This window comes from Dunckerocampus dactyliophorus, chromosome 4, assembly GCF_027744805.1.
Source record: "Dunckerocampus dactyliophorus isolate RoL2022-P2 chromosome 4, RoL_Ddac_1.1, whole genome shotgun sequence".
Taxonomy (NCBI): Eukaryota; Metazoa; Chordata; class Actinopteri; order Syngnathiformes; family Syngnathidae; genus Dunckerocampus; species Dunckerocampus dactyliophorus.
In genome coordinates, this window is record NC_072822.1 from 34,551,319 (window position 1) to 34,566,523 (window position 15,205).

Genomic DNA, 15,205 nt, shown 5'->3' on the forward strand with positions numbered 1-15,205 from the left:
AAAAAGTCACTCTTGCACCCGCCAACCTGCACCTGAGCTGGTAAAAGCATCAGTAGAACATCTACGTCACCCAGCAAACGCCGGCGTAGGTAGCGCGTAGCCGAAAGCGGTTAATCACCCGCTACAACAACGATGGCGTAAATGCTGAGTGCTGTTGATTGATTTTAGTTTAATTGAGTTTTTAAATTAGAACCCTGAAGTCAACCAGCGTCATGGATTGTATGGGTGACCCCCGTAATGACGCTTCAAAAATAAAGAAATCAGTAAAATGAAAGTAAATAAGATCAATGTTTTATTACATTTATTATGTAGTTATTTTTCTTTTATTTATATACACACACCTATGTATATAAAATGTTTTTATATTTTTATTTTTAACATTTGAAAATTAAAAAAAATTGTTGAAGAAAATAACTTCGAAATGTAAAAATAAATACATTAAAATAAAGTTTTAAAAATTAAAATTTTTTACTAAGTAGTACAAAAAAAGTTTTTGCCACATTTTAAATTCAACACGCACATTTTTTTACATTATATATTTAAATATATATGTTTTTAATGTTTTTATATGTTTATTTTAAAATTACAAATTTTTAAAATATATTTTTGGAATTTGAAAATTCATATATTATATATAATTTGAAAAAAATTGTATTTTAAAATGAATTTTGTTACATTTTAAAACAAGTAAATAAAATTACAAGAAAGTATATTTTTAGAATTTAAAAATCAATTTATTCTTTGTGATTTTTAAAATGTTTTTATTTTGTATTTTCAAATGTCTTTTTGAAATGTAAAAATAAATAAACAGTTTTTAAAATATATATTTTGAATTGAACAATAAATAAAAATAAACTACTCATTTTACTGAGTAGTACAAAAAAGGATTTAAATTATTTTTTAAGGCTGCATTTTTCATTCAGGAAGCTACTGAATAAAAAAAAACAATTTCAAAAATGCAACAAAAAATATGCACCCAGAAACCGAAAAAATAATAAATAAAATGTAAAAAAAAATACATTAAATAAATACAAAATGAAAATACATGTAAAAAGAATGAAAATAAATCCATGAAAATAATTAGGAATGAATAATTGTTCCTCCTCAGAATGAGAACTTGGTGATCCCGCCCGGCCAGTGTTGTCCTCAGTGCGTCTCCAACCCGTGTCTGTCAGCTGGCAAACAGTACCAGGTAGGACACTTTATTAGGTACACCCGTGTGTGTGTGTGTGTGTGTGTGTTGTTATGATCTGGTCTAATTGCGTTTATCTGTGTGTGTGTGTGTGTGTGTGTGTGCTGACAGAATGGCGAGCAGTGGCAGAAGGACGCCTGCACCACGTGCGTGTGCGAGCGCGGCCAGTCTAAATGTCACACACACACCTGCCAGGCAGTCACCTGTGAGAAGGTGAGTGGACACACAAACAAACACACCTAATGTGAGTCTAAACAGCCCAACGGGAGCCGCATGACAAATGTTTGTTAGAGCCATTAGTCCTCACAAAGTAGGTTCAACAACACCACACACACACACACACACACACACACACACACACACACACACACACACACACACACGTTGACATTCAGCGGTGAGGAGATAACGTCTCATACATCTGATGTGCATGGAAAGCCTGCAAATGGATTGCAGTGCGAGACCTCGCAGGATTGTTTCTGTCCAACGCGCACGCCGCTTGACATTTAATTCCTACTTGTAAGCAATTTCGGCCGCATTCTTTCCTCGTTAGCCAGGGAGGCGCACGCCGAATGAAATATGTGACACCATGCTGTACGGACACGGAATTAACGCCACAGGTTGACAATACCGCAATTTCCAGCTATTGTCACCTTGTAACATAATCATGTTGCTCTTCTAGCATCATTATTTATTACACTTTGCATTTAAGATCAACTTTAAATAATAAATAAGTGCCGTTTGTGTGTGTGTGTGTGTGTGTGTGTGTGTGTGTGTGTGTGGTGTTGTTGAACCTACTTTGTGAGGACTAATGGCTCTATATATATATATATATATACATGTATATATATATATATATATACTGCTAAAAAATTTCAAGGAACACTTGGAAAACACATCAGATGTAAACTGGGGGGAAAATGATGTTGAATATGTTTCCTGATAATAAGTGGGTGATGTATTAGTAACAAAATGATGCCACATCATTTGATAGAAATGAAAATGATCACCCTATAGAGGGGGGAAATCAAAGACACCCCAAAAATGAAAGTGAAAGAATGATGCAGCACACTGGTCCATTTTGCTAAAATGTCATTGTAGCAACTCAAAATGATTCTCAGTAGTTTGTGTGGCCCCCACGTGCTTGTACGCATGCCTGACAACGTGGGGGCATGCTCCTAATGAGACTACGGATGGTGTCCTGGGGGATCTCCTCCCAGATCTGGACCAGGGCATCAGTGAGCTCCTGGACAGTCTGAGGAGCAACCTGGCGGCGCCGGATGGACCTAAACATAATGTCCCAGAGGTGTTCTATTGGGTTTAGGTCAGGTGAACGTGGGGGCCAGTCAATGGTATCAATTCCTTCATCCTCCAGGAACTACCTGCATACACTAGCCACATGAGGTCGGGCATTGTCGTGGACCAGGAGGAACCCAGGTCCCACTGCACCAGCGTAGGTTCTGACAATGGGTCCAAGGATTTCATCCCGATACCTAATAGCAGTCAGGGTGCCGTTATCTAACCTGTAGAGGTCTGTGCGTCCTTCCAGGGATATGCCTCCCCAGACCATCACTGACCCACCACCAAACCGGTCATGCTGAATGATGTTGCAGGCAGCATAACGTTCTCCACGGCATCTCCAGACCGTCTGTCGCATGTGCTCAGGTTGAACTTGCTCTCATCAGGGAAGAGCACAGGGCACCAGTGGTGTAGTTGCCCATTCTGGTGGTCTATGGCAAATGCCAATCGAGCTCTACGGTGCTGGGCAGTGAGCACAGCGCCCACTACAGGACGTCGGGCCCTCAGGCCACCCTCATGGAGCCTGTTTCTGATTGTTTGGTCAGAAACATTCACACCAGTGGCCTGCTGGAGGTCATTTTGTAGGGCTCTGGCAGTGCTCATCCTGTTCCTCCTTACACAAAGGAGCAGATACCGATCCTGCTGAGGGTTGAAGGACCTTCTACGGCCCTGTCCAGCTCTCCTGGAGTAACTACCTGTCTCCTGGAATCTCCTCCATGCGTCCAGGTACCGCATTGATGCCCTGGTCCAGATCTGGGAGGAGATCCCCCAGGACACCATCCGTAGTCTCATTAGGAGCATGCCCCCACGTTGTCAGGCATGCGTACAAGCACGTGGGGGCCACACAAACTACTGAGAATCATTTTGAGTTGCTACAATGACATTTTAGCAAAATGGACCAGTGTGCTGCATCATTTTTTCACTTTCATTTTTGGGGTGTCTTTGATTTCCCCCCTCTATAGGGTGATCATTTTCATTTCTACCAAATGATGTGGCATCATTTTGTTACTAATACATCACCCACTTATTATCAGGAAACATATTCAACATCATTTTCCCCCCAGTTTAGATCTGATGTGTTTTCCAAGTGTTCCTTGAATTTTTTTGAGCAGTAATTGCAGTCATAAATATAATGAATTTGTTGAGTTATTTATTTATTTTATCATTATTTTGTTTGTGGTGTATTATTTTTTCAGGTTGAGCATTTATCATAGTTAGCATTTAAGATGATTTTTAAATCTATTCAGTGTAAAGATATGCTGTATATGCCAGCGCCCTTCACGATTATTCCCCCCCCGGTTAAGATTTGTTCTTAGCTTCTAATCATTTTTTTTTCTAAAAAAATATAGGACCTTACTGAAAATTGGAGAAAAATGTAACCTTCAGCTCAAGTGAATTTTAAGAAACTAAAAAAAATCCCTGACTAAGAAATCATTCTTTGTCATAAATTGACCTGTCCCACAATTTTCGGCACCGTTAACAATTCCTAATAAATCAATAAATCTTCCACATGGGAAAGAAAAAGGAACCCACCATCCAAGTAAGGCAGATGTGCGTCGACCTTCACAAGTCAGGCGATGGCTACAAGAAAATAGCCGCTCACCTGCACGTGTCCGAGTGTCCTGTCAGAGGAATCGTCAACAAGTTTAAAAGCAGTGGAAGAGGACGCTAGCACGCACACTGACGAGGATGGTAAGACAACTAGCAAATGCTCCAAAGGTCACTGTTAAAGAATTGCAACAAATGGGAGCATCTGGGGGTCGCAAGGTCTCCAAAACAAGCATCGGGCGCCATCTCCATGCCAAAAAGCTGTTTGGGAGGCACGCACGGGACAAACCTTCTCTCACTCCCAATCGTGAACGTATTTTAAACATACATTTTTACAATCATTTTTTAAATTGAGAATTAAAAATCAAAAAATGTTAAATATAAAAAAAATAAAACATTTAAAATGTCAACAGTTAGCATTGTATCAATTTAGAATTCCGATAAATAAAATAAAAATTTTAAATCGTTTACACATTTTAAAAAATGTAAAATTGAGAAAAAATAAAAATAAAAAATGTTTAAAAGATTAGCATTCTAAAATGGAAAATATAAAATTTTGTGGAAAACATTTTTGAATTTGTGTAATTGTGTCAAAAGTTAGAAATAAAAAAAATCAAACTCTAAAAATTTTAAACAATAAAAGGTTAAACATTTTAGTGTTGTAGCATTTTAAAATTTTAAAATTAAAAATTGTGATTTAAAAAAAAAATTATTTAATTTTTTAATTTTTTTAATTTTAAAATTGTAAAAAAGTTAACGTGTGAAAATGTTTCCATTTTAAAAATGATAAATTGTGTCAGACCACCACCAGTGAACGGAACCGCTTGATTAGCCGTTGATGAGCTGCACCTTCTTCCACCTTCCTCCAAAACAAGCATCGGGCGCCATCTACATGCCAAAAGGCTGTTTGGGAGGCACGTACGGGAAAAACCTTTTCTTACTCCCAGTCGTAAACGGAAACGTGTGGAGTTTGCTAAGCGTTACTGGAACTTCAGGCGGGACCCGGATGCTTTGGTCAGATGAGACCAAGATAGAGCTTCTGGCAGCAACCACTCCAAGTGGGTCTGGCGTAACGCAAAAGAGGAGCATGCAAGAAAAGCACCTCACGTCCACTGTGTGGTATGGGGGAGGATCGCTGATGCTCTGGGCCCGTTTCTCTTCCAAAGGCCCTCGGGACCTTGTTAGGGCGCATGGCGTCGTGAACGCTTTGAAATACCAGGACATTTTAAAGCAAAATTTGGTGGCCTCTGCCCAGAAGCTGAAGATGGGTCGTTACTGGGTCTTTCAGCAAGATAACGACCCGAAGCATGTGGTCAGATCTCCACAGAGATGGTTGACCAGACACAGAATCAAGCTCCTTCTGCGGTCATCTCAGTCCCCAGACCTCAACCCCGTAGAAAACCTGTGGAGTGAGCTGAAGAGGAGAGTGTTTTGTTGGCCAAAGGGGGCTGTGCAAGGTATTAACACCGGGGGTGCTCATAATTGTGGCTCACATGATTTGATGTGAAAGGATTATTTCTTAATGTGGGATTTTTTTTTTTTTTATTTTCTTAAAGTGCACTTAAATTAAAGTTTGATTTTCCTCTTTTTTTTCATTGTGGTCCTATATTTGTTTAATTGAATTCATTAGTTCTTATTCTTCCTGTAATATAAATAATGTAATTAACAGATAGCATTCATAAGGCTGCTGTATTATTATTATTATTATTATTATTGTGTTAGCACAGAGGATTATTTAAAACTACATGAAGTGTATTATTTATTATTGACTTATTGCAGGGCCAGACCAAAGTAAGGCGTGCGGACCAGTGCTGCGACGAGTGCGCGGCCGCCCGAGGAAGCTGCCTGTACGAGGGCGTGGTCCGTTACCACGGAGACATGTGGAACGCCGCCGGCTGCGAGTTCTGCGCCTGCAGCCGCGGTCAGGTCCTGTGCCAGAAGGCGGAGTGCGGACGCGTAGAGTGCCCGCAGGTAAAGCGCTCGCTACGACCTTGTGACATCTTTCCGTTGCTTTTCCGCCAGGAGTCGTTATTTTTTTTCATTTTCAAGTCGGCAAACTTGACGACGCGACGTGACGATGTGAAAGACCCGTGTTACTCTGAAGTTTGTCATTTAAAGTTTGTCATCGGCATTTTACCAAGTAGCAAAGAGATCAGCAAATATTTGCAGAAATGTGAGGTACTCCTTGTGCCCCCCAAGCTCGGATGCTCATTAATCATGCTGTGCTAATTACAGCTGTGAAGTGTCGTTAACATTGACCCCAGCAGGGCGCCTGTACGGGATAGTCAAGGTTACTCAGCGCTCAATGACAGTCAAAATAACACGGAGCAGACTTTTTGCTTGTTTTACTGCCTTTTTTAGCCGCACATGACTTTTCGAGGGTGCTTGCTCTCACATCCAAACGTCTATTTTTGATGTTTCTAGGGTTCGGAGCTGGTTCACCAAGCAGGAACGTGCTGCCCGCAGTGTTCCTCGCAGAACACGTCCTGCGTGTACGAAGGAAAAACATACCAGGTACTTGAGTCGTTGTTTTGACTGTCAAAAGTCATTTTGAGTGTCTAGTGCTGTATGTGAATGACTTTTACCAGCAGTGTCCAAAATGCATTTTTTAATTTCTAAAAATACAATTAAATAAGAAAAAAAGGTGAGGTACAGTCGGGAACAGTACCTCTGGATTGGCAGGCCAGGGTGGTGGTCCCCCTTTTCAAGAAGGCTGACCGGAGGGTGTGTTCCAACTCCTCAGCGTCCCTGGGAAAGTCTTTTCCAGGGTGCTGGAGAGACGAATACGACCGTTAGTTGAGCCTCATCTGCAGGAGGTGCAACGTGGACCAGCTCTACTGGAAGGTACTTGGGAGTCAACCAGTCTGCATGTGCTTTGTGGACTTGGAAAAGTCATTCAACTGCGTCCCTTGCGGTGTCTTGTGGGGGGTGCTCCGGGAGTACGGGGTTGGTGGCGCGCTAGCACGTGTCATTTGGTCCTTGTACAACCGAAGCAGGAGCCAGCAGTAAGTCCAGCCTGTTTCAGGTGAAAGTTGGCCTCCAAGGCAGTCCAGTTCGGGGGCCTTAGGATCTCGTCTCTGCAATTCGCAGACGATGCGGTCCTGATGGCTTCATCGGGTTGTGACCTTCAGCGTTTACTGGGGCGGTTTGCAGATGAGTGTGAAGCACCTCCAAACCCGAGGCCATGGTTCTCAGTCGGAAAAGGGTGGATTGCACCCTCTGGTTTGGGTGTGAGGTCTTTTCCCAGATGGAGGAGTTGTCTTGGGGTCTTGTTCTCGAGTGAGAGAAGGTTAGCGCGCGAGACCGACAGGCGGATCGTCTGCAGTAATGGTGTCGCTGTACCGAACCGTTGTGGTGAAGAGAGCCAGAAGGCAATCTATGTTCCCACCCTGACTTATGGTCATGAGCTTTGGGTCGTGACTGAAAGAAGGAGATCGCAGATACAAGTGGCCGAAGTCAGTTTCCTCAGTAGGGTGTCTGGACTCACCATAAGGGATAGGGTGAGGAGCTCGGTCATCCAGGAGGATGCTGCTCCTTCACATCGAGAGGAGCCAGTTGGGGTGGCTTGGGCATCCTGTCCGGATGCCGTCTGGATGCCTCCCTGGTGAGGTGTTCTGGGCATGCCCAGCTGGGAGGAGGCCTTGGAGAAGACCTAGGACATGCTGTCTCACTGCCAGCCTGAGAACGCCTTGGTGTCCTCCTGGTGGAACGGTGACCGAGAAGTCTGGGCTTCCCGACTGAGACTGCTGCCTCGAAGGCCCGGAGCCGCATAAGGAGAATATGGATGGAAAATGGACCCCCTGATTCTTTCTTTTGATTCTGACAAGTCATCGCCCCACTTGGCAGCGATGCAAGTGGACTCATGGCTCATAGTTAGCACTTTTCTGCAAGGGCTGGGACAAAGTATTGATATTGCACTCGCTATACTGTGAGAATAGTAATAATAGGCTTTGTCACCTCCAACGCAAAGATGAGGCGTACGCTGCTTTGAATGGAAACGACCAGGAGAAGCCCCACAAACACAACAAACACCTCACGTCGAGGCTTTTTCTGGCAAACACAGTCGAGTACAGATTGTCATCTTCCTCGCGTTAAAGCCAGAATGCAAAGCTGTGCATTTTCCACACGTTTAGCCCAGCAAGGAGTGCTTTGCGTCGTAAAAAAAAAAAGGTCATCCAAGGCCGAGCCTGCGAGCGAATGCGAAAGGAGTGTTTATGTTTTTCCAGCAGGTTCTTCCCCGTCTCCCTCGAGGAATCCATCCTGCTCGTGTAAACAAATCCTCCAGCGCACTGCAATCCATCTACAGGCCTTATACGACGCTTTTGGCTTTTTTTGTGCATGTTTTTATTAGAACATCCTCGGTTTTTCAGCTTTAAATTGGTTCTGTTTGACTGGCTGGTTGGTTTGGACCCAGGAGGCCCGAGGCCGCGTTCCATCCTGAGGCTTTCAAGGTGTCGTCATCACACTGAAAGACAAGGAGCTTCTACTGGAGAGACTTGGCAACGAACATGTCGGTCTCTCACTGGTTCATGCGTCCAAGCAGGGGTGTCCTAACTTGTTCCCACGAGGGCCACAAAGTGAAAAATGAAAAATGAGAGGATGCAACTTTTCCAATTTGATATTTTGTAAAGCAACACATGTGGACATGCTAGCAAGTTATTCCGTGTATGTTTCATCTCAGCTTGGTCATATCGCTGAAAAAGCCTGTTATTCATATCAACTTCACTCTTTTTTGTCATATTTTTGCGCTTTTTTTTAATTTTCAAAATATGTCAACTTTCTTCTCAAATAATATTTGTAAAAAAAAAAAATCATAATATGACTTTATTCATGTAATATTTTCACTTTATTCCCAACCTGCTTTTGCAAATAGAAATTAATTTTGTTTATTTGTTTGTTTCATATATTTCAACTTAAAAAAAAACATATTTTGTCTTTAATATTTCAACTCTGTGCAACTAAAATGGCATTATTTTTCCTCATAATATTCTGAGTTGATTTTCATAAAATTGTGACTTTTTTCTTTTAATATTTTGACTTTGTTCTCATAAAATTACAACTTTTTTTTTCCAGGTTCTGCTGTTGTTGTTTTTTAAATTTTCCAAACGATTTTAATTATTTTCTTGTAAATATTCTTCTCTTAATATTACCACTTTGTTGCCATAAAATTTCAACTTTATTTTGTTTTCTTTCTCATAATACTACGACCTAAAATAACACATTTTTACTTTAATATTTCACCTCCATGCTACTAAAATGGCATTATTTTTCCTCATAATATGACCAGTTTATTCCTGTAAAATTGCAATTTTGTTTCTGTTTAAAATATGACTTTTTTTCTCTTAATATTTAGACTTTATTCTCGTAAAATTACTGCTGATTTTTCCATTTCTGCTGCTGTTGCTGTTTTTTTTCTTGTAAAATGTTTTTTTCCCATATTATTATTATTATTATTATTATTATCTGGTAATATTATTATTATTACAGTATTTGGTAATATTATTATTATTGTCGTAATATTTTGACTTTCCCCAGCCTCATTTTCTAAAAATTGAAACTTTTTTGTTTACTTATTTCTCATAACATTGCGACATTTTCCTCCTAATATTACGATGTTATTCTTGTAAAATGACAACTTTTTCTCGTTAGATTAATGAAATGTCTGCAGATTTTTCCATGTTTGCAGTTTGTTTTCTTTTACTTTCCAAACATTTCAACTTTATTTTGTTTTATTTCTCATAATATTACGACTTAATATAACACATTTAATATTTAACATACTTGAATATTTCAACTCCATGCTACGAAAATGACGTTATTTTGCCTCATAATATTACCAGTTTATTCTCGTAAAATTGCGAACAATTTCTGGTTAGAATACGACTTGTTTTTCTTAATATTTGGACTTTATTCTCATAAAATTACTGTTGATTTTTCCATTTATATATATATATATATATATATATATATATATATATATATATATATATATATATATGAATTTCAACTTTATGCTACTAAAATAATGTGGTTTTTCCTCCTAATATTACGATGTCATTCTTGTAAAATGACAACTTTTTTCTTGTTATTTTACTTGATATTTTGACTTTATGCTTAGAAAATGTCTGCTGATTTTTCCATGTTTGCTGTTTTTTTTATTTTTTGTTTTCTAAACATTTCAACTTTATTTTGTTTTATTTCTCATAATATTACGACTTAATATAACACATTTAATATTTAACATACTTTAATATTTCAACTCCATGCTACGAAAATGACAGTATTTTGCCTCATAATATTACCAGTTTATTCTCGTAAAATTGCGAACAATTTCTGATTAGAATACGACTTGTTTTTCTTAATATTTGGACTTTATTCTCGTAAAAGTACTGTTGATTTTTCCATTTTTATATATATATATATGAATTTCAACTTTATGCTACTAAAATAATGTTGTTTTTCCTCCTAATATTACGATGTCCATCCATCCATCCATTTTCTATACCGCTTCATCCTCGCGGGGGCATGCTGGAGCCTATCCCAGCTGACTTCGGGCGACAGGCGGGGCACACCCTGGACTGGTCGCCAGCCAGTCGCAGTATTACGATGTCATTCTTGTAAAATGATAACTTTTTTCTCGTTATATTACTTGATATTTTGACTTTATGCTTATAAAATGCCTGCCGATTTTTCCATGTTTGCTGTTGGGTTTTTTCTTTCGTTTCCCAAATATTTCAATTTTATTTTGTGTTATTTGCCATAACATTACGACTTTCAAAACAACATATCTTATCTTTGATATTTCAACTCTATGCTACCAAAATGACATTTTTTCTCGTAATATTTTAACTTTATTCTTGTAAAATTGCCACTTTTTTCCTCATTACCATCCAGCTTTTGTCTCTGAATATTTTAACTTTATTCTTGTAAAAGTACAGCTGTTTTAACTTTTTTCATAAATATTCTTCCCTTCACAGTTTTTCCGTGAAAAGCATATTTGACCTCGTTCACCGTCTCTCTCTCACCGCATCAGGACGCCACTCGCTGGACCGACGCCGCCTGCAGGGAGTGCGAGTGTCGCGGCGCCCGGGTGACGTGTTACCTGCGGTCCTGCCCCACCTGCCCGCCGGGCACCTTGGTCGCCGCCCCGCAGGGAGAATGCTGCCCCCGGTGTCAGCAAGGTGAGTCGCAAAGCATGCTGGGAACATCTCGTCCGCTTTGGCAGCTGAAGGTCTCTCGTCCCTTCGCCCTTTTTTGTTATGCAAATGAGCCACCGGATGAATGATGATGAGGCTTTTCCGGAGACGGAGCCGTTACAGATTCGTTAAATGTGCGCTCTGCAGAACTCCCCGCCGCACGTCCTCAGATTAGCTTTACATATTTGCTGTATGCGCGTTTTTTTCTTAGCTCAACTTGTACTGTAAAGTTGCTGATTCTCCACATTGACAACAAGCGCCTCAGCAGGTCATTTCAACAAAAACTGCAAATTTATGCACACAAATGCAGCACAAATAATCACTGAAGAGTTCTCACAGTCAAATCAGAGAGGCGCTTTATTTTGTTTAGCTGACGACTACTGTTGGCTGGAGACAAGCGCTTCACTTCCCTCCCAAAAGCCAGGAAAAATTCTATTTTAAATCACAGTTTGTTTGTTTTTTTTACACAAAAACTGATTTCAGCATAAAACGTCAAAAGCAAGGGTGTCCAACATGCGACCTGGGGGCCATTTGCGGCCCTCTGCTGTTTTTTATTGGCCTGCGGCAGATTGTAAACTTGTAGTTCAACAAGAAAACAAATAAAAAAGCAGCAGAAATGACAAAATCCGTCGTAGTTTTATAAGAATAAAGTCAAAATATGAAGACAATAGTATACTAGAATAGTATTCTAACAATAAATAATACAGAATAAAAGTGTTATTAGAATACACTAATTAATACATACATTAATGCACAAATATTAAAGAAAAGACATTTTTCTAAGTCAGAAAATTATGAAAAACACAACGAATAAAGTTCTAGTTTTTGGAAAATTAGGTTGCGGAAAAAGTTGTCATATTTTGAGAATAATGTCAGAATATTATGGAAATAAAGTCATATTTATTCAAACAAAATTTATAAGAAGAAAGAAAAAAACAACAATAGCCGAAAAACAACAAACAGCTGTAATTTTACGACAATAATCTAAAAATATTCAGAAAAAATACGAAAATGAAATATTAAAGAAAAATATTTTTAGAAAATGTGTAATATGAGAAACAAAACAACAAATAAAGGCTGTCCTTTTTGGAAAATTAATTTCAGAAAAAGTTATAATGTTATGAGACTAAAGTCCAAATATAACGGGAATAAAGACATAATTACAAGAAGAACATTTACAAGAAGAAAGTTGAAATAGTTATATAATCAAATAGTATAATCAAATAGTTCAATAATAAAAAAAAAAAACAACAACAGCAGAAATGGGGAAAAAACTGCTTTATTTTTTACAAGAATAAAGCCAAAATATTAAGAGGGAAAAAACCTGTATTCTACCGAAAATAAAGTGACAATTTTACTAGAATAAACTGGTAATATTCTGAGGGAAAATAATGTCATTTTAGTAGCATAGATTTTTGAAAAATTACGTTGCGGGAAAAGTTCTAATATTATGGGAATAAAGTCAAAATAGAAGAGAGAAGACAATTTACAAGAAGAAAGTTGAAATAGAATAAAATAGCTGAAATATTATTTGAAAATATAAGTTTTTGGAAACCTAATTTTCCAAAAATTGCAACTTCTTTTCTGTTTTGTTTTGTTTAATATAATAAAAAATAAAATGACAACTTTAGAAAATAACATTTGTTTCTTTAAATATTTCACCTTTGATTGTAACTAAGTTCACTTGTTATTTAATTTATTTATTATTTGTTTTTCTTCTAAAAATAGTTTTTTTCCTCATAATATTTTGACTTTATCCTCATAATTTAATGACTTTTTCGCAGCGTAATTTTCCAAAAATTGCAACTTTTATGTCTGTTTAGTTTTGTTTCTAATAATATGGCAACAATAGAATATATATTTTTTAATATTACAACTTTAATTGTAATTTATTTTATTTATAATGAAATTAGTTTATTATTTATTTTTTATTTTAATAATTATTTTGTTTTGTTTCTCATAATATTTTGACTTTGTTCTCATAAAAGTTCTGCTGTTATTTTTGACATTTATGATACATTTTTTAAATGTATGCTGATACGCTTAACGCTCTCATTTAGAAAATAACACGTATTTTCTTTAAATATTTCAACTTTAATTGTAATAAATGTTATTTTTAATTTAGTTAATTTATGATTTTATTTTGTTTTAACAATTACGGGGTTTTTTTTCCATAATATTGTGACTTTATTCTCTGTAAAATTACTATTGTTTTTTTTCCAATTGAATTCAGTTGAATTGTATTTCGAGGATGTGCCAATCAGAGAAAAAGACGCGGGCCGCACTTTGGACACCCCAGGATTAGCTCATTGGGTTGTGCACCTCCTAAATGCGGCAGGTGAGTACTGTATTTCAGCAGGGTGTGCAGAGTGGCCTTGGGCGAGACGTGAGTGTTTTTCACCCGCCGCCCATCTGTGACTGCTGGTCTTGTCCGCCCGGCTCCCATTCAACGAAGAAAAACAAACAAGCCGAGAGAATTTTCGCTTTTCATTTCAAATCTCAATCTTGCCTTTTGCCAGATGTGCAGTTTGACACTGCATGGAATCCTTTCAATATTTTTGATTTGTGTGTGTGTGTGTGTGTGTGTGTGTGCTACACCTGCCTCTCCTTTGAGCTTTATTGGAAAAGTGTAAATAACCTTAGTGCGAGAACTGCGTGAGAAGAAGCCGGCGGGATAAATAAAGGCGACCGGGGAGAGTAGATGCTGGAGATAGACACGCACAACCAAAAAAAAAACAATTGTCCTTGGGGGAGGAGGAGAGCAGGCGGGGCCGCTCAGCACACTGGAACCTCTGCACGTCCCCGAAGTCGTACATCGACCACCATTTTTTCTGGCGAGGTGGGAAAAATTTGCTCGTAAGGTCGGTCAAAAATCCAGGGATCAGGTTTTTCTGTGTCGTGTCGGCTCTTAAAGCGGTACACGCGCCTCCGTCCTGGCCGCTGGGTACATTATGGCCGAGGAGAACATGATAATAATGGAGGAAAAGTCACGTGACGTACTGTGTGTCGGAAAGGGTGTGAAGAACTCGCCTCCCAAGCACACGCAGTCCGATCCCCAACCACTGCAACACAAGCGGGTAGCTTCCTTTTGTCCAAACATGTTTATCTTAATGCTGTTAAAGAATATTAGTGTTATTTTACAATATTTACCAAGTGAAATATGGCTTCAAAACAAAGTAGAAATGCAGGAAAGCGACTTGGCGCCCCCGAAACATAAGCAGAGATGTGTACAACATTGTGGGGCGACCGTCAGACTCGACAGTTTACGTGCCTCTCTGGGTGCTGCTGTTTTGGGCAGTCGAAAGGAACTTGTCTGCTTTACCAAAATGCACAACGTTGTGGAGCGACCACCTGTCAGTCTACGAGAAGGCTAACCACACGTAAAATAATGTTTAATGCTGCGCAGGGAACTCCAAAGACTGCGCACTTTCATTCATCTGAGAGACTGTATACCTGCCTCTGAGGGTGCTGCTGTTTTGGGTAGCAACAGAGTTCAAATGGGCCCTGCAGTTGCGTATTTCCGTAAACAGTAGCCTGCCAGGTGTTTATTTACTCAACCGCAGTTGTTATTACAAATGCTATGTGAAATATGAGCCGAAAAGTGAGTTGCGTAGCTCCCCGAAACACGAGCGTCGACGCACGCAACATTGTGGAGCGACATGGAAGGCGGATCACCGTAAAAATGACTCAACACTCTAATTCATCTGAGAGACTGTCTACAGGCCTGGCTGGGTGCTGCTGTTTTGGGTAGCAACATAATGGAATCATGTTAATATGTTAATATGTTAAATATTACAATACAGACTACATACAGTAGTACCTCGCATAACATAAACCTCCTTTTATGTAAATTCCACTGAACGTAAAGAATTTATGTCAAGTTTTTGCTTCGTATTACAGAAGAAATTCCATATAACGTAAAGCGACAAGTCGGTGCAAGTCTTTTTTTAAATTTTATTTTATTTTTTCA

General features: G+C 38.9%; 1 protein-coding gene across 3 annotated transcripts in view; it reads left to right on the forward strand.

Moving 5' to 3' along the window:
• fras1 (Fraser extracellular matrix complex subunit 1) overlaps positions 1-15,205 on the forward strand; it is a 218,192-nt gene that overhangs the window by 70,493 nt on the left and 132,494 nt on the right. For 2 of the 3 annotated variants that reach the window (XM_054775017.1, XM_054775018.1), the window contains exons 7-11: positions 1,109-1,192; positions 1,304-1,405; positions 5,819-6,010; positions 6,464-6,553; positions 11,073-11,220. In XM_054775017.1, coding sequence (XP_054630992.1) covers positions 1,109-1,192; positions 1,304-1,405; positions 5,819-6,010; positions 6,464-6,553; positions 11,073-11,220 — 616 coding nt within the window. The remainder of the gene's footprint in view (positions 1-1,108; positions 1,193-1,303; positions 1,406-5,818; positions 6,011-6,463; positions 6,554-11,072; positions 11,221-15,205) is intronic. The other variant, XM_054775019.1, reaches the window with a different exon arrangement.